Consider the following 24,735-nt stretch of genomic DNA (forward strand, 5'->3'; position numbering starts at 1 on the left):
ATATTGATGGAACAGAGTGACTTCACAATGCATTGGTATCAGATGACAAGGGGGGTGAAAAATCCTGGGAGGAGAATGTGTCTTGTTTGACTCCCTGTTTAAGAATTTGTACCAACATAAATCAAATCTCCTTTCTGTCTCTTCAGCTTTACATTGTGTCTGTCAGTCTTTGATCATCTCTCTTTTGGGGCCTACAGAGAGGGATCCCATCCAAACAAGATTAAGAATTGTGAAAGAAAGGTATTAGAAGCACAGGAATGTATTGTCCTGCCACAGTACTCGTGCGTTAGCGGTCGTGTATGTATTGAACAATGGCGATCACGTTGCCGTTACCATCTGTCTGCACCGGTAGCGTCTTGTCTGCTCCCTTTCTCGTTTAACTAAAGAGAGGTAGGGCATCCATGTGCGTGTGACAGCGAGTATGATGTCATGATTACTAACAAGATGACTATGTTACCATCAAGCCCATCTGTCACTGCACGTGTGTGTGTGTGTGTGTGTGTGTGTGTGTGGGGGGGGGGGTGTACTGTGAGAGTTGCTAAGGAAGCAGAAAGAGACTTATACCCTTTTTCACACTGAAAAACGCGTGTCAACGCGGGTTTTTGGACCCGCGTTTGCACGGCATTAGGGCGCATTCAAGCTTCCAGAAGACCCGGGTCTGAACTCCCGCTGTGAGGGTTGCGTGCCTGTCTCTCGTACGTCATCGCGCTGACCACGTCATCATTTCATGTAAACGTGCGCCGGAACACTGAGAGGTAAACAAGCGAAATCGTGGACGTCGCCGAGTCGAACGTCAAGCGTTGTCGTTGCGTGCATTGCAATGTTGTCTCTTTTGCAAAGCATACAAACTCGCGCAGATGGAGGATGGAGTTTTTGGCGAATCTGGAAGGGAGCCGAAGAAGCTACAGGCGAAGCCTGACAGGGGGCACAGTGACAAAATCAGGATGCGACAGAAAGGTGCGTGAAACCTGAGACGACGCGAGTTGCATTTTTCACACTGCAGGCGAGTGAGCCGAGCCGCTAAACACCCGGGTCGCTTGGAGAGTCGGTCGAATGCCGAGTCGACCCTTTCCGAGTGCCCGTGTGGATCCGCGTTTTTGTGCAAGATTATGTTTCGTTGTGAAGACGAATTTGACTTTTCTATATAGACTATATCACTGGAAAATGTAAGGGTGGGGGGCGGCATGGCTTGGAGGAGGTGTAGCTGTCTAGCATTGCTAGAACCCTGTCTTTTGCTTGTATACTTCGCTACCATGGAAACCGAGGAGTGTAGTGTTTGGGAATCTTAGAGAAACTCTTTGACAGATTGCTTCAGTAATATAGAAGTCAGTTTAGCAAATCCTGTACCTTCTGCAGCAGTCAACCTCCTGCTGCGTAACTCTTCTACCTCCAGCACCACCAGTGGCTGGGCTAGCACCACGAATGTTAATGCTAGCTAGCTGATGTGGTAATTGAACTGACACCCCCGAGAGACCCGCACAAGCCCTACTCTGCCTCTGACTGGCTACCAGTTGGTGCTTTTATGTGTGTAGAGATGGGGGGGGGGATTAAATACTGGTTAATTTGGAGGGATTTTAGAGGATACGACTATTTCTTTATGTTTTTTTGGTGGGGTTTTTTCGCATTGGGAATCATGATTCTGGTGGCATCATGAGGCTGACAGTTGTTTCATCACACCTGTCGTTCATTTTAACTGATCATTACGTCCTGTCTTTTCATATCAAAACCAAACACTTGTAAAATCAGAGAGTCCCACGCAAACGTTGTCATGGTCAGCAGGTGACAGGCGCACGCAGCCATGTCAGCCTCACAAGCATGAGTGCAGCCTTTTGTACCTCTAAACTCAAACTAGTGGTCCCTCACATTGAAGCAGCCTCGACTTGGGTCAATGAGTTTAAATGTAGTTGTGTGATTTGTGCGAGTGCTGAGAAACCATTAACGTTCTCTTCACACGCTCGCTATGTCTCTTTTGAGCAAGACATCCATTGAGAAGTGACCTATACACACCCACCCACAAGCCCACCATCATCCCCAATAACACAAAAGCTTCTAAATAACATGGAGCATCCAGGTATGGAAGTGAGAAGAAAGAGCCGTGGAGTCTGGTTATCCATAGTGTATCTTCAGATGTATGCTCTTAGAGCACTTTAAAGAAGAAACATATGAGTAGTGTGTGGGTTGGTGGTCTCAGCATTGATCCCTCTCTAAGCCTTGGTCATTGCTCGCGGCCTGAAGGTGAGCTAGCCGCGGAGTAAAGAGGCTTTCATCAGATTACTGCTCATTCTCTGTCTTTCAACGTCTCGCTTTCCCGCAACATTCATGTGACGGTTGTATTCAACAGCTCTCTCTCTCACTCCCTTTTTCCATTCTTCCATTCTGTCTCTCTTCCTTTCTTTCTTTCTCTCATAAAACACCAGAATTTGTCTTCAATCCAAAATGAATCAATAAGTCTCTCTGCAAAAACGTCCCTCATGATTTGATAGTGGCTGTTTAGGATTGCATTATCAAAAACATACTTTGCACTCAAAATGCATGAAATGTGAGTCTCCCAGCAATGTCTTCGGGAAACTGAGGTCACACACACACACTCTAAAAAGGGGAAACAGATTTCTTTCAAAGCCATTATGCCTCCAATTCCCACATAATTACTTTCTTTCCCCCTTATTTTTGCTTTCAACGGCAGAAAAAACAAATCTTCTCCTCTTTTCCCCTCCAAACTGCCTTCCTACACACTCACCAGAAATCTACAACTGCTGATGTGCCAGTAAATAGTCAGAGAAGACAAACAACAACAAAACAATACCAGAAAGAAAGGCATGCCTTATTTTTCAAGGACTCACAGGAAACATTTCATTAAGCAGCACTTGTATCAATATGAGAGGCAATGTTACCGTCTCAACAGCATCGGTTGCTAAGGCTATGCTTGTATTTAAAAGTTGCTTCTGCTGCTGCTGGCCAGTGTTTTTCCACCTGGTCCCTTCTAGCTGTTGTCCAGCATCTTTATCTGCTCCAACACACCTGATTCAAGGGAATGAACTGTCAGTCATTCATTAAAATCAAGTGTGATGGAGCGGGGGAACATCTAGGGGAGTGAGGCGGGCCAGATAGTTTCAGGGGGAGGCTCTGTGACGGAGGTGTAATGATACCAGTTATCAAAGGACATCGTGTAGAACAGCCTACTTTCTACTTTCCCAGATTCAGAAACTAATAGATGACTCAGAACACACCGTTTTCACGAGAATCTGACGGGTAAAACAGCACTTTCAGGTTAGCTTGGCTAAATGGATGACAACATAATGATCATATACAGGCATCCAGAAACAATAACGCTGTCTTTGGCGTCTCAGACTGCAAGACCTCCTGATCTAGAAGATGCAGGGCTCTCCAGAACCAGGGTGGAGAAAAGCCTGCCTAACGGTGCTTTTTTCTGTCATGCGCTGCGACTCATTATGCATTCCCAACGCCATAATCAACAAATGATTAGTGAGTGGCTCTTAAAAAAAAGTTAACAGGGTTGGGTCAGGATTGTAGGGAATACAATGGGTTTTTTTCTCTGCTTTTGTGATCATGCACTTTTCTTCTGCCTTTACAGCTACGCAGTAAACTTAGAAATTCATCTTGTGGGCAGCACTTGATGCAAATACTCTTTCTGTCTCCTGCAAAAAAAAAAAAGGGGGGGGGACCTGTTTGCACTGGCAGTTTCAGCAGGTGTGTGTGCTGCTGATAGGGACAGTTTTCTAGCTAAACACCACCATGAGAGGAAAGCACACACACACACACACACAGTGCCGGAGGACTCTTACACACTGAGTCTGATCAGGTGTTGTCCTGGTCACCAAACATGCAGAAGGCTCAAATCATTAAAGGATGTTCAGAGAGTATATTGGTGAGCTTAAACAGTACTAGTGTTTTGAAGCTGTGTGTGTGTGTGTGTGTGTGTGTGTGAATTAGCCAGTGGGAAGGACAGTGCTGGTGTCTATTAATGGGATTAGGATCGACTTCATGCTTTCTCTCCTCTCATCCTTTCTCACCTTCTGTCTTGACGTACATCCCCTGGCTTCGTCGCCACCCTTGTGTCTTTCCATTTGAACTATTTCACTGTTCCACCAGACACTCAGTCCTTATGTTCATATTTTCCTCAACCACTCATCTTTCCTCGTCCGCTGTCTTTAACCCCTGATCCTGCTTCTATTAAACATCCAATATAATCAGGAGCCCTGTTGTACACTTCTAACAATGAAGCCCCTGTAGACATTTTGTGCTCAGTACGGAGTCTTTTTGGCTTATGTTCACTGCACTTACGTAACCCGTCGTCTCAGTACTGCACAGTGAGTAGACACACGGGGAAACATATCTTTGCTATGAATGAATGTCTCCCGTCCTCACCTCAACATTCAGTGTTCAGAAGCAGTGCTCTTAAAATACTGGACAATGATCAGGGATGTCAGTTTTTAGAAACAATATTTCTGAGGTGGAGCCATTTTCTCTCCCGTCTGCAAAGATGTTTCCTTCAAGTGGGAAATTGTACTGGAATGATATTTTGAAGAGGTTTTTTTTTTTTTTTTTTTTTCCTCACTGGCTGCACAAACTCTAATCCTCACTAGATGTTCTGCACTTTATTTACCTGTGGAAATGGCCAGTGCCAGAAGGAGATAGATTTTTTGACTTCTGGCCAAACTTGTCATCAACTCTCGAGCTCTGTCAGCTTTGGCTGAGGTCCTACGTCTGCCTGGCTCCTGATTATGGTTATATAACTTAACAGCAATGCACCATATGGGGGGCCTCCTTCAAATAGTTGTTAATGGGTTTTTAAAAGGTGGATGTTTATATCCGAGAGAGTGTTTTATTGTCATATGAACTCACTGTCCTCATGTCTCGTCACCAACTTCCCATTAGCTCATCTGAAAGGCTGACCTACCCAGTTACTGCACTGAAAGATCTGCCGTTATTCAAAAATCTAAGACAAAATCGATCACGCCAGAGAAGCAGCGAGATTGCAGGCTTTATTGGATCTTTTTATAGAAACCACTGAAAAGTTGCAATGCTACCATTTTCACTTTAAAGGAAATAAAATGACAGACTTTTGCTCTAAAACTCTGTCTGGGGTGTACCTGATGGGTGACCCCCCCCCCCCCCCCCCCCACACACACACACACACACACACACACACACTGCTCCTGAGAGGCTTCCTTTTTTCCTTTTCTTTTTTAATGAGTTATTTACATCTTAAGAGTTCTAACGCGTGAACGCCACAGTTTCGCATCTGAGCAGAACAAACTAACAAAGTCTCGGTGACAGATTTTACTGTGAAGGCAGAAAAAACAAAGCTGAGTTTTCTTAGACATGGATCAACCAGAACCAGCTGCCGGGTGCAGGGGAGGTCCACCAAAGCACCTCTGAAGGTGTCCTGTGGTGGTGCACGCTAAACGTCAGTTTTAAGCAAATCAGGAGACGGGGATCTTCCGTAGAATCCGATCAGACGAGCTATTCTTCACTCCCTCTGGTGTAGACTTTCCTTCCTTGGATCACATTTGGCAACCGCCAAGAGGACGTCAAGACTTTGGCCTTTGACCCGCTCCAAATAAAAAAAAAAACCCCAAAACAAACACTCAGATCTAAAGCTGTGCCTCATCAAACATCAACTTCAACAACTGACAGTTCACTTGCTGCCTGGTATCCCTCCTCCTCACAGGTGCCACAATAACCAGATAATCAATGTTACTCGCTTCAGTTGTCAGTGACTTTAATGTTGTGGCTCTCTACTCACAGCACCATCTATTCAAATACTGCTCAGCCACCAGTTCCATCGATATTGAAACATCTCCAGACAGTAATCTGGCACGCTGATGGACTCTGCCTGGTCATTGATGTGCTTGTGGATGGCACAAATGTCCTGAAAACAGTAAATGAGATACTGAGCTCATAACAAGAAACAGTCTTGACTCTTCTTCCTCTCTTGTTTTTTTTAATGCTATTTCCAGTATTAAGTACAGGGCTGATCTTCTACTTAAGCCACACAAACAGCAATGCCAGATAGATAGATAGATAGATAGATAGCTAGGTGGTGGGTGACCCAGTGTTTACACGCTGTCCAACGCAGTTATGCGGGGATCAGATCCAGTCCGTTATGAATCCCCTCCGCACATCATGAGGACTCCGTCTGCCTGTCAAAGATACGGTTCAAAAAGCCTGGAAGGAAGCGCTCAAGTCTTGCTGGAGCACCGAATGTTCCGCTCAGCATCGTTTTGAAAACAATGGGAGGGAAACAATAGCCGAGCTGACAGTCTCCCCCCCCCCCCCCCTCTCCCCCCGCTGTGTCTAATTTACAAAGACAGGATTCTCAGGGATGGACAGCGTGCTCTGCAGCAGGATTGGATTTTAGGGGAATCGTTTCAACGCGGTGAGACGTGGACGGTGGTTCCGTTGAACGCTGCTGGAAGAGGACTTGACGAGCGGCACGCGTCAGCGGCAACAGAAGGGTGAACAAAGAACTTACCTCAAAAATCTAACACATCCTCATTTTCTTTTTTCTTCTTTTTCAAAAAAAAAAAAGATCTCACTGCCTCCAGAGTCCGTGATGGTAAATGAGACGATAATAAAATCCACTTGTCGGTTCGGTCAGCTCGAGAAACCCCACATCATGACCCCGATGGACGGAGTCCAAGAGCCAGTTGACAACTCCAGAAAATTAAGGCGCAACTCCTCTCAGCGTCTGCCTGGTATCGGTGAGCAGGCGGACGCCGTTCAGCGCCTCTTCACGTGATCACGATGATCAGAAACAACAACTGCCCAAAAGCGACGGGGAAATCTTGTAGTTTTTGGTTTTGGTTTTGTTTTTATTCCATGTTTACATCCTCATCTTCCAAAACGATAATGCGCTTCCTTTGTGTTCTCGCTCTCTCGCTCACCGTGGAGGATAACGGGTTAAACCATTCCCGCACCAAGAGAGGGGGGGGTCCGCCGAGGAGCGATTCATTTCATCATGGGAACGAATGGGCTTGGTGACTCGCGGTCCTCCTTATTGTCGAGGGTGAATAGACGGGGGGGGGGGGGGGGGGGGGGGTAAAGAGAGGGTGAGCGAGAGAGGAAGGGGGGGTGATAATTGAAGGCAGTAACGGAAGTGTGTCTTAGTAAATTACAAGTTTGAGCATCGATTTGTAATTTTGAAGCCACACACAACCGGGTTTGTTCTGCTGCGTCCCGTCAGCTGCAGCGCCTTGTGTGTGATTCAGGACCCTGGAGAGTTCCCAGCCAGCCTCAACACACACACACACACACACACACACACACACACACACACACACAGAATATGACACATTTAATTATTAGATTACCAGCATCAAACTGATTAGATGGAACTGGCTTACATGTACAAGAGGCAACCAGATAATATCCATCAGCTCCATGAGCCGCATTTGCATTCCATTCAGTTCCTCTTCACGGCAGACTCTCGCACCCTTTGAGCAAAACAACCATGCAACCATTTTTTTTTTCTAATCAAGTGACAGAACGGAAGCAGTTCGATCCTGTACGTGTGCAGACATGTGCAGTAGGCTGACAGCGCCATCTCCAGGACAGCAGAATAATCTCTTTTGAGGAAGAGTGGAAGCTGTTTTGACCCAGATAAAAGCTGTTGTAGTCTTCCAGGCATGGCTGGTGACCATCGAGGAAAAAACTCACCCCGAGAGCAGTTGTCTGTTCATAATTCATACCGCTCTCTCTTACTTCATCTTAGGCTTTTAACATTTCGGTTTTTCTGATTCGCTTCAGCGGGAAAATTGTTTGAAGGTTCACACAGCAGGAAGCCCAGTCTTCTTCAATATATTTTTAATATATCAATGGAATCGTTTCCTAATAAACATACAGAGCATGCAAAGACGTTTCAAACACTATCTTGTTGTGCTCTGTCTTATGTTGTTGTAAGGTTGTCGTTGATTGCAATTTCTAACTTTTACTGGTGATTTTGAGACATAAACGCCACACAGGTACACTTCCAAACATGCGACTTCTTCAAAAAAGGGTAAATGAGGCATGTTCTGCACTTTATGTTGTTGTTGTTGTTATTTTCAATTTAAACATTACTTTGTGCGTTATTTTTTGGATAAATATTTGTATAACCTGTTGAAATAACAGCTCGTTTCACTTTACGATCGCGCTAATTCAACATAGTAGAGGGAGTCTGTTCATGAATGCGCCAGCTGGTCACCTTCAAGGCTTGTTCATGGTAGTGCCGAACCGGAAGTGTTGTAGCATGTTTGTTTTTAGCTCAAGTCAAAGTACTTGTGTGTTACTGAGCATGCAGCTGGATGGAGAAGTTAGCACCTGAGACGATGGGAAAAAATAGCCCAGTGAGCTCGAGACACCAGTTTATGAGTCCTTGAAAGGCAAAATACTATTTTAGGTATGACTATAAGTTTGTTAGCTTGTCTGAAGCTAGCTGTAAACGTTGGAATGACAGAGAGTCACAGCTGTCCTCGCAGTATAACCGTTGATCTACGGTCGCCTGTGTTGCTGACGTGGACGCGCAGCAGCATCTGTGCCTTTAAGAGCATCTCTGGCAGCATCCTCCTCCTCTGTCGCGGACGCGCACACAGCAGGTCAATATTAGAGGAAACAGCTTAGCTTTCTGCGTTACATCCTCCTATAGATACATCGCAGATTCACACACTTACACCAACGCCGTGATTTCTCACCCGGACATTGATGAATCTGCCTACACGCTCGCCGTAGCGGTCCCCACCGATCGTTTCGCTCATACTTCCCCCTCCTCCCCGCATCCAAAGCCCTGATCTGCGCTATAAGATGGCTGAGTTAAATCTGGGGAAGGGGCTGACTGCGGGGAAAGTGGCCAGCAACGTCCAGAAGAAACTCACCAGAGCTCAAGAAAAGGTAAGAGCTGGTCACTAACGTGTCAGGGGGAGGGGGAAATGGGAGTTCAGGCCTTTCGAGCAGCGGAGCAGCAGAGCAGCATCACCCCACCGCCGAGGCGCAATGTCGCATCACGACATGATGAGAGGAAGAGCCGGGATGCTGCATCTGGGGATGAGGGTACCCACTCTGGTGCATCCTCTCTTTACGCAATGTCATTCCGCGGACACCGTCATAGGGACATTGTAGGGGGACATAGGCGACTACGGCAGGCTTGCTCGTCATGATGTAGTCATGAGAATGGAGCCTCATGTGACTAGGTGTGCGTGTGAGTGTGTGTATATTCAGAATATTATCGTAGAGCTAGAGTTACACAGTTAGAGACCCCGGAATCATGTTTGCTATTTTTTTTGTATTTATGGCAGCACTAATCCTCCTTGCTGCAAGATGCACAGGAGATATGATACCGAGTCTATGCGTTCATGCACCTGCCAGTTATACGCTGAATGTCAGACGGGGGGCGCTGTTTGTTAATCATAATGCATCACATAGCTTCCTATAGGGCTCCAGAGTGACAGACGGACACACTTACATGTGCGTGTGATGGTAGTCACAGTAGATGTGCTTTAATGTAGAGCTCTTCTTCAGAACACTGTAACAGCTTGACAACACACACACACACACACACACACGATATTCATGTTGGCAGAGGCTGCTGTGCAGGGTGCCAATTTGCTCACACACTCACATTCATTTAAGGAGAAGGAAGACAGGAAGAGATTTTAGTGCTGGTTTGAGAAAGCATCATTCACATTTGTACCTGACGCTAGCAGCTCGACTTCCCCGGGTCAGTTGTTTTATACTCGTTCCTCTTTGTCTTTTAATCATTTTCAACATCTTCAAACATGTATTCATACTGAAAATACAGCTGAGGGTATCTGTTGCGGCAGCGAGTCATGACTGCAACCCTCATAAAGTATGATAAGAAATACACATATCTGCACATATCACCTGGTCTAAGAAACACCTGTGTTGTGTTGAGATCCCTGCACAAACACAAGTGCCCCTCTAGTACTCTGAATCACACCAGCATTGCGAAATAATTTTCAAAATCATTCCGCTGTCTAATAGAAATATAGGTAAATTAAAAGGTTTTCCCAGAGTCAATTCCAAACACACAAGTTCACACCGGGCCATGTCATCTAAAGGATGTTTTAAATGATTACAAATTGTTCGTTTACTTTTGTTAAACTGTAATTTGGTTTCCAAGCACCAAATAATCTCGGGAGTTCGTGCTGTGTGCTGTCGGTCTAAGTTTGAGTTTAGGAAGGTGCTCCGGAAGAGCTCGATATGTAAATTATTCATGTTATGTTGCATACTTCAGTATGTCCATTCATTTATGAATAATGTAAAGAAATTGAATTTCAGTTACAACTAGAGAGGCAGCATAGCGATGCGTGAACTCACATGTTCGATTCACACAACATGTATTTGTATTTCACTCAGCGGTATTTATTGTTTCCTTTTCTTTTTCGTTCTTTCTCTCTGACTGACAGGTTCTCCAGAAGCTTGGCAAAGCAGACGAGACCAAAGATGCAGCCTTTGAGGAGGGAGTTATAAACTTCAACAAACAATATGTGAGGGTCCAGTGAATGTTGCATGACGGTTTTACTGCTGTTGCCTGCCACACGCATTCGCGAGTGTATCTCTGTGTCTATTTATACGCGCTGATGTTTGCATTCGCTGAGGCTGAAGCGTGGACTCTCAGCAGGCTTATAGCGTCTCATCAAACGAGTGCTGGAATTATGGTGTGCTGTTGTGTTCCAGGCTGAAGGCAGCAAACTGCAGAGGGACCTACGGGCGTACCTGGAGGCTGTCAAAGGTGAGCCCGCACAGCTGTATACACTCGTGCGTTCAAGCCCCACGTTTTTCAAAAATAAAATGCACACTTATATGTCCACTCATGTTAAAGTGTGTGTGTTTGCCCTCAGCCATGCATGAGTCCTCCAAGAACGTTCAGGCCTGTCTGGCTGATATGTATGAGCCCGACTGGTACGGCAAGAATGAAGTCGACTCCATTGTAGAGGTCAGGAATTCTGTTTATGAAATTGTTTGAAGTACATGGTATTTTGTGTTAGAGTGTGTGTTTTAATATGAAGGTCTAAAGCTCTGGGCTGTTCTCCATATTGGCTGATTTTATATGTGTGAATTTACTTTTAGTACGTTGGATCTTGCATATCTTGTTGAAAACGCATGTCTGCAAGTTAACCTCCAAATTCTACCACGAAGCAAGACAGAGGAACAGAAACTGACATTTCAGAACAATAATTCATCTATCTGTCGTGTTTAATCTCAGACTGTGTGTTATTTGTATCAACGCTGCAGGATTGTGACGTGCTCTGGACTGACTACCATCAGAAGTTGGTGGATCATGCTCTCATCTCCATGGATACCTACCTGGGCCAGTTTCCTGATATCAAGGTAACCTGTTAGCTCACAGAGACGTGCAGCTACAAGCAAGGACCAATGCTCATTGTTCTATTTACCTGTGTTCAGGCTCGTATAGCAAAGAGGGATAGAAAGTTGGTGGACTACGACAGTGCCAGGCACAACTATGCCACCACGCACAAGACCAAGAAAAAAGATGGAGGCATTAAAATCACCAAGGTAATGCAAATACACTTTAAGTCCTCAAGATCTGGATTTTGTTTAAAATCTTTTTGACCTGAGTGATTCTCCTCCAGCCGGCCTCTTTGCTGGAAAGGGCTACGCCAGGATGGGCACAAGGTATCCTGTCTGCACACAATGTGGCCCAAAGCAGCCTGTCCAGGAGCCAGGTACACACTCATGTTAGAATGCATCCACCACGGTGTGTTTGACTGTCAAAAGCAGCCTGATGGTCTCAATTTGAACCCGTTTGCTGTTTCAGTATCAGACTGTGCTTCCTGCTGAATGTATAGAAAGTCAAAAGTGTGTGTGCATGCGTGCGTGCATGTTTTTCAGGCTGAGGAGGAGCTGGAGAGAGCCCAGAAGGTCTTTGAGGAAATAAATATTGACTTGCAAGAGGAGTTACCTTCACTCTGGAACAGGTGAGCATTTGTTTATGTTCAGTATCCTTTCTGTGCATGGAAGGGTGCTCAAAGTACTTCCTGTTTATGCGTCTCTACATGCAGTCTAACAGGAAGTCCATCAAATTGTCATGTGATTTTACTATTCTTTCTCTCTCCATCTTCTCTAGTCGTGTTGGGTTTTATGTTAGCACGTTCCAGAGCTTGGCCGGGTTCGAAGAGAAGTTTCACAAGGAAATGAGCCGGGTGAGAGTCAACATGACACCCCCCGTAGCGTTGGAGTTAGATTAAGATATAACAAGTTAACACAATTGTTAGACGGAACCGTTGATAAAGATATGTTTACAAATTAGGCTTTTGTGTCATGATGTGATCCTACAGTGACCCAGTGATTTAGACTTGCAGTGCATTGTTCAACCTTTATACTGACATTGCATCAAGAGATGCAGTCGGAACATTTCATGAGTGAAAATGTGAAATATAAGAAGTCAATAACTTCTCAGTACATAAGTAATGAAAATATTACAGACTGCTTGCAAAGAACTGGGGCTTTGGGCAGCATGCAGAAATGAAAATCAGCATCACACAAGCATCACATCATACATGAAGAAGGTTTTTTAATCAGTTGATGTATTGTATTCAGTTGTAATACCCCCAGTGGATGGTCCCACTTTGACTCAGTTCTGGCTGCAAAAAAAGAAGCTTTTTGCTGTGATTCATTACAGTTTGTTTTTTTTTCCCACAAAGTCTTAATAAATTTCTTATTTTGTGAAAAACAAAAAAGTAGGACATAAGATTTTCACTGACGGCAGCAAGATTATTCCCTGTGATTGGGACATGATAGAGCAAACTGGCCGCATCAGACAGACGCATGCACTTGCATGCACAGAAGTAAGCGTGCAGACCAGAAGAAAGAGAAGAATGTAATGATAAAGACATAGATGTGGCAAAGAGACATTATTTAAGTCATCCTTGTGTCTCATTATCATACAAATGCATTAAAGATGCTATCACTAATGCTTTCTATCACATAACAACCATCTGAGGAGATTTATAGGGTCCTTATTGCCTTATACACAAGAAACTTCATCTAAAGTGCTTCTATCACGGAGAAAGTACTAAAACACTGCAAAGTTTCTGGATAGACTGTCTAATACGCTCTTGTGGTCCTCCACAGTTGGATCAGGACTTGTACGATGTCCTGGAGAAACTGGAGGACACAGACACAAGCAGGTTGGTGAGCTGAGCAACCATAAAATAATCATCCTTCATTTAGATTCGGTCATAAATCTACTGCTGGGTACCTACTCATGAATCTGCTCATGAATAACTTCACTTGTGATTTTTGTGTGATTCTGAATAGTTTAATGAGGTCAAAGGTATGAACTCAACTATGAGATTGAAAGTTGTTTTTTTTCTTCTTCTTTTTTTTTTTTTAAAGTCATCAGCAGAGTCGGCATTCATTCATTTTTTTGGTTAATATTCCACTCAGGCATGAACCCAGTGAGCCTACCTGAGAGGATCATTAATCATTCACTGCGGTTGGTCGTCTCAGCCAGCCTAGAAATACTTGCAATATAAGTCTCAGTCTTGTCTCAAGCTGAAATAAGAGTGTAAACGTACGTGTTCCTCTAGAAAGTACCTGATTTACTGTCCTTGAGAAATGTAGTTGGCTGCGCCTGAAGTTATAATGGCACTAAATTAACTGAAGCCGTTCTGTGCTTCTTCTTTTTTCTTGTTTTTTTTTTTGTTTTTTTTTTGGAGGCGCACAGAAAACCCCAGAAATACTTTTCCTTGGTGTGAAACACAGCCTTGAATGCCCTGCTAAGTCGCTGTGAAATCTGAACTGATAATAGAAGATAAGAGGGAAGTGATCTGAAATTATCCACCTCATTATTCCACCGACTGAAGTTGCTCCCTTGATTTCTGATTCTATTCAGAAACTTGTGTATTGAAGGGCTGCATTTCACAAACATGTTAAGGTGCAGGAGAAAACAAACTAAGTGACATGCATTAACCTGACGCCACCCCTGAACCCCACCCTCACCCCTGAACCCCCACCCCCACCCCCCCCACCCCTTACAGAAAGACAGGTAACAGAGGCGCCTTATCGTCAGGAGCAAATAGGAGGTAACCGGCAGCAACTGTGGTAACCATGGTGACACAACACTTGTCTGTCTGTAGATGACATGTCTGTCCAGAAATATGTTCGTCAGTAATGTTGCAGGTTTAAAGGGAATTCAGGGTGAACTAGTGCTTGGATGTGCAAGTGAATTCACAGATGCTGGTCAGAGCTGCAGATAGACAAAGAGTGAGCACACCTGTAGCCTCAAAAGCTGCACCAGGTGGGATTGTTACGTAACAACACAGCACAAATCACACAGCGTCTTCCTCAAACTGAGACTTGCTCCTCAACAGCTGGCTCTGACAGCTTCGCAGCCCCAGGTGAAGTCTTAGATCATTGACCCACCACCTAACATGTGTCGCTGTAATTATTTCACCCATCAGTGCTCTTCTGTTACTCCTGCAAGAATATCTGAAGTGTTGTAGGACAACCGAGAGGAAATCTGGAGGGAAGATAAGGTGTCATCTCTGATGTAACTTAGCTGATATTGATCCAGGAAGTTTGAATCTTTGACTGTTATTTCCATCTTTACCAAACTTTTCTGCTCCTTTTTTTTTACCTTGTTTTTGCCGCCTCATATTGTTTTTTCCTACTGAGTCATTTTTGCGGCTGCAACACAGTGAGAAGGTTTTGGAGGGTAGCGTGTAACATGATCTCCTGATTGATCCAGTTCAGGGCATGCAGTGTGTATTATTACTGTTATTAAATGGCTGCTTTAAAAGATATTGTTACAGTACTGCAACCAGGGCCAACAAATGTATTTTATTATAAAAATCTTTCTCCCAGCCAACTGACATTTTGCACCATTGGCAACCTCCTGCATTGCAGATGGCACAAATAAGCTGTGTTTGAGAACATGAAGTGGTGAATCAGTCAATATATTTGTTAGTCACTGCGCTGTAAAGTGTGTTCTATATGTCAATAACATACAGAGAATTTATGTAGAAGTTCCCACATGGACAAAAAATGAGCTTCTTCCTTTCTTAGTAAAAAAAAAAAAAAAAAAAAAAAAAAGACTGAATATACAGGGTTTTATGTTTTGTTAAGAGATTCGTCCATGTCCAGCACTGCGCTCCTCCTGGTAGTTTTCTTGTAATCGTGCATGCAGAAGGCATTAACGGCATCCAAAATAAAACCTCCTTGGGAGAAGTAATAAAAGCAGTTCAGGGTAAAGCCTCAAGAAAGACTAATAAAGCACCACCTGTTGGTGAGAAGTGATATTCCCAAACAAAATAACAGTTACTTTAGTACAAATCAGTCGACACACCAAGGTGTCAAGGCTTCGCTTTACCTGTCTGGTAAAACAGACTTGGTATTTGTGTTTATCATCTCTTCCCACCATTTCACTCCACCACCACGTACAAAACTGCCTGGCCCAGCTTTACGCGGCAGGTGTACTTCAAGTCTTTGGATATCTGCAGATCTGGAGATGCTTTATCTTCCTATGAGGCCACTGCCACTGCTCTCTTGTGAGGATGTACTGGAGCTATTGACAAAGCCTGCTTGCATGGGATGGAAAAGGGAAAAGAAGGAAGGGACGCTCGATGTTCTTGCATGGCAGCTCTTGCAACGACACACCTCTGCATGCCTTGAAACTTTTCTCTTTTAGCTTTTAGCTGCTCTCTTTAACCTTTGCTGCACCCCCCTGTCATGCCGTCTACCAGTTTGTTTGTAATACTGCTTGGTCCTCTTTTCGTCTCTTATTCATTCAGTGGCAAAGATGAAACTAACCACACTCTCAGGCCGGGAGGTCCACCCCCGATACCGAAGTCTCCATCCAAGGTAACACTACCACGACAGCATCCATCCATCCATTTTCTGCCGCATATTCCTGTTAAGGGTCGCCGGGGGGGGGGGGGGGGGGGGGCTGGAGCCTATCCCAGTGGCTACGGGTGAGAGGTGGGGTTCACCCTGGACAATCCTGTGCCTGAGCCGGGGCTCGAACCCGGAACCTTCTCGCTGTGAGGTGACAGTGCTAACCACTGCACCACCGTGCCACGTCACGACAGCATCGTTGCACTATTTTGATCATTTCAATGATGCACATTTTACTCTTCAGTTTCTGTCAGGATGCACATCTAAATTCTGTTCAGTGTTGACATTGTCAGTGTAGACAGCAGCGGTACAAAGATATCTGATGACTCCAGCAGTTCATACAAAAACCTTCTTCAAACACAGGCAGGCCAGTTCAAAGTGATTTGAAGTGTGAAAACAATACATAGGCGTTAAATGCAAGAAGTCTAAAAACAGAATTGTATGCAGAATTAAATATGAGTGTAAATCCAGCAGATCATTATTATTATTCTCATTACTGCACATCACTTGGATACATTGCACAACAATTTACAACATTTAAAATCAGATCGCCTTCAAGATCTCCCTCTCTCTGCGTCTCAGTTAAAGCCAGCAGTGCCTCCTCCACCCAAGGTGACCCCTTCCAAGGAAATGAAAACAGAGAACATCATCAACCTGTTTGATGCCGCTGCCGCTGCCGCTGCCGCTCCTGATATCAGCGTCACCTCCCCTACAGAGGTGAGTGGAGCTGGCGGTTCAGCCCTTCAACTCTCCCCTCTCCTACACAGGTCCTCCCTCCATCCTTCTAGTCTGTTCTGTTACCTTTTGCTCTCTTGTCTGTCCTGAACATCACTCCCTCTAATATGGTTAGTTAGCCAGTGAGCCCTGCCATTCCTGTTGTTATCAGTTTGACAGTCCTGCAGTGAGCAGCCTATTGGACATGGACCTGGACTCTTTCGGTGGAGCAACCGAAGCCTCGAAGGTCGCACAGGTGGATGATTCATGGCATGAGCATATTGACCGTAGAGAGCTTCTACTGCAAGAGATACCAAGTTTAAAAAGAGATTTTTCCATCTTAAAGCTGTAGAACATCATATTTTCATTGTAAAAGGACATTCAAGTTCAAGCAATATTCATGAAGTTCATCGCTGCCGCACACAGTACATCTCTCTCTGCAATTCACGTGAAGCTTTGTGTGTGGCAAGCAAGCTGCCTACATCCTGTTAGCTCTGTGCTAACTTAAATGTGGATAAATGATTTAATGGAACGTCTCTTTTAGACATTCTAAAGACCAAATTGATCAAAATTGGGAAGCGGTTTATACACGTATTGCATCAGTAATGACAGAGCCAACAAAAGTACAGCTGTTTGATCTAAACTATGTTGAAATAAACATGAGAAGAATTTCTTGTAAAGCTTGGCATGTTTTGAGGTGTTAGCTGCTCTGCTTCTTACCGATTAAAAACCAAAGGTGGATGGTGGCATGATGATCCAAAGAACCCTGCTTCTAGTCACCCTTCCCCGCTTCAGCACCACCGATCAGATCCAGCACTGATGCACACATGCTCTGATTTCTTTCTCTTGAGATTCGGACTAAAGTGCAGGAGCATTTTGTTTGAAATGCAGAAAAGACAGGAATTGTACTTTAAACTGTTTGTACAAAAAAAGTTTGTTCAAGTATAAGGTATCTCGTCTAGTGAAAATATATTCAGCTGCTCTTTCTTCCTTCTTTTCTACGGTACATCAGTCATGATTAAAATAATTTACATCGTTGGTCAGAGTGGGCTTCCATAATATTAGCTTTAGTGTTTCAGGGAGATTATCTCCACAAGCACTGCCTGTCCTCTTGTTGTGCTGGAGATCCTCTGCTATGGGCTATGGGTGTTAGAGCATGGACCCGCACTGGAAGCATTTTACCGAACGCATCAGCAATAATCAAGAACTTTCTAAAGAGTCCTTTCTCTTCTTCTCATTCTTTTAATTCGTCTCTTTCCATAGCCTGCAAACTGGGACTCATGGGTAAGTATATCATCCTTACATTTTCCAGAATATTGCCAAAAAAAAAAAAGCAACAAAAAAACAACTATTGTCACCATTATGATCATCATCTGTATCAGCATGTCATTTGTGTTCACGGTAGCCATCCTTACACTCGTACCACAGACGCAGCTGTTATACCAGTCCAGCTGTCATGATGCCTGCATGTTAGTCAGTGACTTCTAGAATGGCTGTTTTCTTTATATAACACTCACTTTTCCACGCATCTCTTTCATTTGTCCGTCCCAAATCTGTTTGTGCGTTGTCCTTCTGTCTGCAGACTCAATACCTCGATACACAGATTGTTGCACAGCACAAATAGAGTTGGGGAATGAACCTGAGCCAATTCAGTTATTATTATTTCACTCCTTCTTCATACATGTGAAGAATTTAAAAAAAAAAAAACCTCTATATTTAAATGTACTTTATATGAATTAAAATTCCCCTTTGTTTGAAATGATTTGCAACCGAATTGGCTAACTTTCTTTTCCCCTTGTATCCCTGTATGTTTACGTTATACTGACAGAACATGCTAGCCACAGTACATGCCATGCCATGTAACACGCAGGGAACAGATATGATAGTGGAGTGAAGTTGCTCATGTTTTGTTGAAGTGCTGATGAATCCAAGCCAGTGGGCAACTTCACAAAGTCGTGCTTGCAACTCGGCACCCCGACCATGAACTAACCTTTCCGTCCATCCTCGTCCCTGTAAGAGAGACGTGTCCCCAAAACACGACAGTTCTGACGTATTACAGCTGGAGGCGAATACTTCAGAATGGAGTGACACTTCTACTCTTACAAAAGTTTCTTCCTTTCTCCATCTGGCCATGCTTGTCAACTACACACAGAAGAACTAACATCGATCTTCTGATGGGAATAAAAAAGCCTGATACACTTTTGTTTTACTGACTTCTACTGCAACTCTTCTTTAACATCATTTGTCTTTTGATTTAACTTGAGCCTTCTCAGCGAAGTTTTATCCCTCTACACAATTGTCGATGGTGATGATGATGGTGATGATGATGATTATGGTGGTGATGACTGACACCTGCTGTTGAACTCCTCCCACCAGTGCGCTTCACCTGCTCGTAGCCCAGTTTTCACATTAGTTGTGGCCCTGAAACTTCCTCTGTGTTCAAATCCCAAGCCAAGACCCCGCCGGTGGTTTTTCTCCTGTTAGCCTCTTAATTAATGAGGAATAGAGCGCTGCGGGGATGACCTATTTCTGCAGGCTAACCCACAGGTTAGCATCCCCTTGAGTCTTCTTGAACAAAAGCCAATGAAATTATTGTAGGAAAGAAAGCTCTGTGGCAAAAAAAAAAAAAAAAGATACTATCATATTTTTATAAGTGTAAATTGAATCCCTAGAAGTAAAAGCTAACGTAAGAAGAACATAAGATAACACTGAAGATTCTTGATTTCAACTTCACAGCTAAGCTTTTACACTTCTGCATTTTGTGTATGTTCAGCGTGATGTCGTCTAACGTCCACATCAAACTCTGCCGGCTTGTTGAACCAAACGTGAAACTTGAGCCAATTCGGTTATTCAGTTTTTATGTAATTGTTTAAAACATACAAAGTCATTGGTCCTTAAAAGTTTGAAGTTCCTTCTCCGCTATTCCAGACATGCTCCCTGCCTCAATGTATAAAGTATCTGTGGACTATTAACCCTTACATGCCCTGGAAAAATACTTCATTCTCCCCGTAATCCCTGTTCCTTGGTCATTAGAATAACTGTCAATTGAATTTACCCTTTATTTATATTCCCCTTAAAACATCCCCCCATTTCCAATATATAGCTATAAGGTAAAGTATGTCTTGTGACCTTTGACCCCTTCAAACCTGACACCTGCCCCTCAGCCAGAGGACAGTGGTGCCCAAGAGGAAGAGAAGACCCAGAAGCACTATGACCCTGTGGCTGCCGCTGCAGAGGCCTGGGGGGATGATGGCACGCAGCCTGTTCGCTATGACCCCATAGCAGCTGCCAATGAGAGCTGGGGGGACGACGGAGACCAGCCCGTCCGCTATGACCCTGGAGCTGTGGCTAAGGAGGAATGGAGGGATGATGAGACGGAGCCAGTCAATGATGATGCTGTAGGTGAAGCCCAGGAGGGCTGGGACAATGAGGAGAGCCAGCCGGTCACTGAGGTGGCCGCCACAGAGGATGACACAAGTGTAGCTGAGGCTCCAACTGAAACCACAGAAGAAGAAGAAGAAGCTCCCCCGGCTGCTGCTGATGATGATGCTGCTGCTGATGCCGCTGTGGATGATGAAGAGGATCAGGTAACCGAGGAGAGAAAGATGGAAAGATGCATTTGGATGCAAGGGGCGGATGCATCGACTCTTGAGGAGGAGGTTTGAGTTTGGAGTGCAGGAAAGAGGCAGATGATACAGAACTAGAAAGTGAAGGTCAAACATGGAGAAATCTTGAGATGAAAAGATGTAGGATGCATCTGAGCCAGCAGGATGGATGCATCGACTGTGACGCAAGGTGGAAATTAATTGATGAGGGAAAGCAAGGAGCCTAGACATTTGCTTCTCAATGCACATATGTGTAACCGCAGCCACTGCTAATCACTAGTCCACACACATAGTCACATATACTGCTGATGTGCAGTAATGTCTAGTTTTACTGTCTATTCAACACTTACCTGTACGAACCATAACGCGGCTGTTGAGGTTGTCATAGCGCTGCATGTGTTGTTGTCTGTCTCTGTCTGGTACTGCGTGTCTGTTCCTCTTTCTTTATCTAAATCCTTCAACCGACTCATCCTCCAAACTCTCGCTGTAATTCGTCTCTCTATCTCTGGTCCCAGGGCGAGTCTGCATCAACTCCTGCGGTGACAGCAGATGAAGCAGCAACAGCAGATGAAGCGGCGACGGAGGAGGTGGGTTCAAGCAGAAACGCTAATGTTGTGTGCAGGAAAAAAAACATATTTGTTTCCTTGCAAAACTCAGTGGCATGTGTATTTATTCAGTGTTCTTTTCAAACACAATTTCGTTAAAGTATTAAAACATTGACATGGTGCATGATTATGTTTTAAACCAGGGACTCTTTCATTCCCTGGGCCCCTAAACTGACTCGCAATAATCTATTAGCCTTTCACAAGCATTCAAATAAATTAACAGCATCACGGATATGACCTTCAAAAATTCCGAAATTTATTCTGATTATAATTAAGTTGTGACTTTGAACATTTGGGAGTTGTTAACTATTTTGGTTTCATGTAGTTAGCTTTAGTTGAGCCATTAAACCTTTTCTTTTTCTTTTTTTAATGGCCAAAGTGTTAAGAATAAATTGTTACCATGGACTCGGTAGAATTACTTTCTATTAACTATAACGGTCATTTGTGCCCCTTGTTATTTCCCACAAACAATCTCGTAAGGATCACGTGTGAACATCCCACTGCCACTAATTCAGCTGCTACATCTCTCGAAGATATTCTTAAATGTTCTCCTCTGTCTAGACACCTGCAGCAGTGCCCGAATCAACAGCAGTAGCATCAGAGCCTGCAGAAATGCCCCCGGGCTTCTTGTTCAAGGTAAAACAGGATTAAAAAGTCTAATTTGTTCCTTAATCCCAGTATGTCCTGTTTCAGATATAATATAGAGGTATTTATGCGCTGAAGGTCCAGGTGATGCACGATTATGCTGCCAACGACACGGATGAACTGGAGATGAAAGCTTCAGATGTGGTGCTAGTAATCACCTTTGACAATCCTGAGGAACAGGTAAACACACACATACACACACACACACACACACACACACACACACACACACACAATGAGTTATTAATGTCCTCTTTTGTTCTTCTGCGTCTTCAGGATGAAGGCTGGTTGATGGGAATAAAGGAGGACGACTGGCTCCAGAACAAAGAAAATGCCATCAGAGGAGTCTTCCCTGAAAACTTCACCCAGAGGCTGTGAGAGTGGAGGATGGGATGACCTTCCAGCTTCCTTCTTTATGTTTCCTTTTTCTTCCGTCATTCCTTCCCTTCCTTGCCCTGTATTGTTACTAGGACTTTGGCCATAGAAGCAGAGCTGTCAGAATCCGGGCTTGAATGCATTTCCGAGGTCTGATACACTGTGCTAAAAGTGGATCTCGGGTATTTTGCCAAAAGTTAAATTACAGGTATGAGCCATTTCACAGGTCCCATGATACTGGATGAATATTGGAATGGGCACCTCTGCAGTGGCTTTTACTGTATTTGACCTTAGCTCCGCCTCCTTTTCTTGATCCTCCCTCCCATCAAAACCTTGGTCAATATTTGTCCAAGTTAAGCATCGGTTGTGATTGGAAGATAAAGAGAGAAAGCTCGGAGCTGGTCAGTGGCATTATATTAGTCGTGTCTCATTAAAACCTCTCCCACACACACTCACACGTACACACACACACACACACACACACACCACCACCATGACAAACCTATTTTGGTCCTTTTGTGTAGCATTGTCAGTTCTTCCTCTATGTGCCCATTATAATTTTAACTGTGACTGGCTCTAATTTAACTTGGATCAAAGTACGTGGCAGTAATGATCAAGCAGTTGGTGTCAAGGATTCCAACAGTTTAATGTATAATTTACTGATCTATAATCAATAATCACTCCTGGGCTTTCACAGGTGTCAAATTCTTGAGTAAATCCAGCCCAACGTGTAATTCCTACTTCACTTATTTAGGTGTTAAACAAGGGCCCTTGGTTATTGTATTAGTTTAGATTTCTCGGTGGTAGAAGTGGTAAATCCATGTTGTTAAAATCTGAATATATTCATATGCAGTTATCCGATTACAGGAATCCAGAAAAACGGTCTCAGAGTAAAAACTGTCATGTTTTCTTTTCAGTTGCAAGGTTATTAAATCAACTTTTACATTTATTTGAATCCAAATATGCATTAGCCAGGCTTGCTAAAAAGCTAGCCAACAAAGTACAAAAATGAAAAGCTGCTAAAGGTATTATAATAGTTAGTCAGATATATAGTTACACCCTAATTGAAATATGTCATGACTGAGCCAGCCTCATTCATTTTGAAGAAATGTGCCGAAAACAATTCCTTCTGTTTGCATAATCAGATGCAGATAATTCAGAATATGCACCAGAGCAACTTCTTTTATTTTTGTATGCTGCCAAGCGACGAATACCTATAGCCTAGCGTCAACGTAATTGCCAACATGAGGATGTTACGGAGTGTTTTGTACTTCTGTCAGGTTCAAACTATCTCATATTCATTTAGACTCAAAAGAGATTCCCGTTAACCTGTAGTAAGCGTGAGGGGAACGTGTATGTGCGGTTGTATGTGTGTTTGGAAACATAAATTCTTTATCTATAGGCTAATGTCACCGGACAATATTACCGCCGCCTACCGGAGGAGGAGATGGTTCATTTTACACCAAGCTTTTTCTGACAGGTATTTGGGTCTTTTTCCATCCGGCTGGTATTACGGTTCCAGGTGTTAATGTGCATTTGTTGTGTATAAGTGTAATTTTGCCAAGCTGTGATGACAGTTACATATTCTATAAAGACATTCATATCTGTATGTGAGTTACTGTGAGCATGCTGACTTCCCATGTATTGTTGTGTGAACACCCTTAATTTAAGACGATGATACTTGGATCACTTTGAAGGCAGTTTCTTTTTTTTAATTTTTAAATCATTCATTTTGTTAATCTTAGTAAAGGGGGGGGGGTGATGGGAAGTTTCATACTCCGTACATCATCCCTCTGTCCCCAGGTGACTTGTTTGTCCATTAGCTTTGCCTCAAAGTGTTGCCAGTGTATCGTGGTCCAAAGAGAATTAAACACGATCATAAGGAGACGGGACACATAGAGACGAAGTTCAAACCACCAGACTCGGGTGGACAAAATCATTTTTACTAATTTAAACCCTTTCAGATGTGCATGAGGTTTTTTTCAATGTCAGGACGTCAGCTGCACATTTAGGTTAAACCAATCACTTATCATATTTATTTTTTCAAATTTTTTGTATGACTCGTTTTACCTGGGTCTGGTTCTCTATCTGTCTTAAAGGATCAGTCTCCTGTGACGAGCTATGGGATAAGACAATTTCCAGTACCTAACTGACCAATATTAAAAAGAAGATGACTTAGAAGCTCTGCTTGCTTGCTGATCTTTTGTGACTCTTGTGTGAATTCAGTTTTGCCTTTTTGGGGGGTGGAAAGCTGAAGGTCCTGGGTTCGAGCCCCAGCTGGGATAGGTCCTCTATGTGTGGAGCTCGCATGCTATTCCCTTGTCTGCCTTTTTTTTTCTCGAGGTATCCTGTAGTATGAGTAGACGCATCGACATGAGACAGAAACGTGAAATAATTCTCTAAAAATGACATAAATCATCATTCGTGTTGGATTATTTTCACAAGCTAAAGCTGCTCTATAAACCCTGCTTTTAAAGTATAAGAATTATGTTTTCATAATTTGATCAATTGCAGAGTAATGTGTGTGTGAACCTTCATCAGGGACAGATCTATTCTTTAATAGCTTCATTTTTGAGTGTGGGGGTTAAATGTAGTACTTTGCGCAGTGACAACAAATACTCCCCTTTTCTACCAAACTTTAAGGAGATGCTGTCATGCTAAACTCAACTACTTATCATACGAACGCAATCATGGTCCTGACAGTCCTGGATATTTATTCTTCTCACTGTCCTAACCTCTACAATTGTGCATTTTGCTCACAGGATGTTCCCTCTGCAGGTCCTAAAGTATCCAGAAGGGTGCGCTGTGCTCAAACAGTAACTGTGCATCCTGGAAAATGAAAAAAAAAAAAAAAATCAGACATCAAAAGGAGGAAAGCTGCTGTCCGTGGTACTGAAACCAACCAGCAGCCCACC

General features: G+C 43.7%; 2 protein-coding genes across 8 annotated transcripts in view; one reads left to right on the plus strand and one right to left on the minus strand.

Moving 5' to 3' along the window:
- Positions 1–7,490, minus strand: part of tmem198aa (transmembrane protein 198aa) — a 38,508-nt gene extending 31,018 nt beyond the window's left edge. The window contains exon 1 of one of the 2 annotated variants that reach the window (XM_086219954.1): positions 7,368–7,490. The gene's annotated coding sequence lies outside the window, so the exon portion shown is untranslated. Of the gene's footprint in view, positions 1–6,496; positions 7,001–7,367 lie in introns of those variants that run through there. The other variant, XM_086219951.1, reaches the window with a different exon arrangement.
- bin1a (bridging integrator 1a) lies at positions 789–24,001 on the plus strand. Of its 6 annotated transcripts, none has more exons than XM_086219945.1 (20): positions 789–957; positions 10,425–10,505; positions 10,696–10,750; positions 10,860–10,954; positions 11,254–11,349; positions 11,425–11,535; positions 11,613–11,705; positions 11,872–11,957; positions 12,107–12,182; positions 13,114–13,169; positions 14,022–14,066; positions 15,774–15,843; positions 16,459–16,593; positions 16,763–16,846; positions 17,854–17,874; positions 19,755–20,177; positions 20,711–20,782; positions 21,362–21,436; positions 21,524–21,625; positions 21,722–24,001. In XM_086219945.1, the coding sequence occupies exons 1-20, from the start codon at positions 865–867 to the stop codon at positions 21,821–21,823; spliced, it is 1,971 nt and encodes a 656-aa protein (XP_086076071.1). In that variant the 5' UTR covers positions 789–864; the 3' UTR covers positions 21,824–24,001. The 6 variants fall into 6 exon arrangements, with proteins under 6 accessions (XP_086076071.1, XP_086076073.1, XP_086076074.1 ...); XM_086219946.1 differs by lacking the exon at positions 789–957 and adding an exon at positions 8,300–8,889; XM_086219947.1 differs by lacking the exon at positions 14,022–14,066 and having other exon boundaries at positions 791–957.
- The last annotated feature ends 734 nt before the right edge of the window (positions 24,002–24,735 follow it).

The sequence above is a fragment of the Aulostomus chinensis genome, chromosome 12, assembly GCF_037954235.1.
Source record: "Aulostomus chinensis isolate RoL2024-O1b breed Wild chromosome 12, RoL_Achi_v1.0, whole genome shotgun sequence".
NCBI lineage: Eukaryota > Metazoa > Chordata > Actinopteri > Syngnathiformes > Aulostomidae > Aulostomus > Aulostomus chinensis.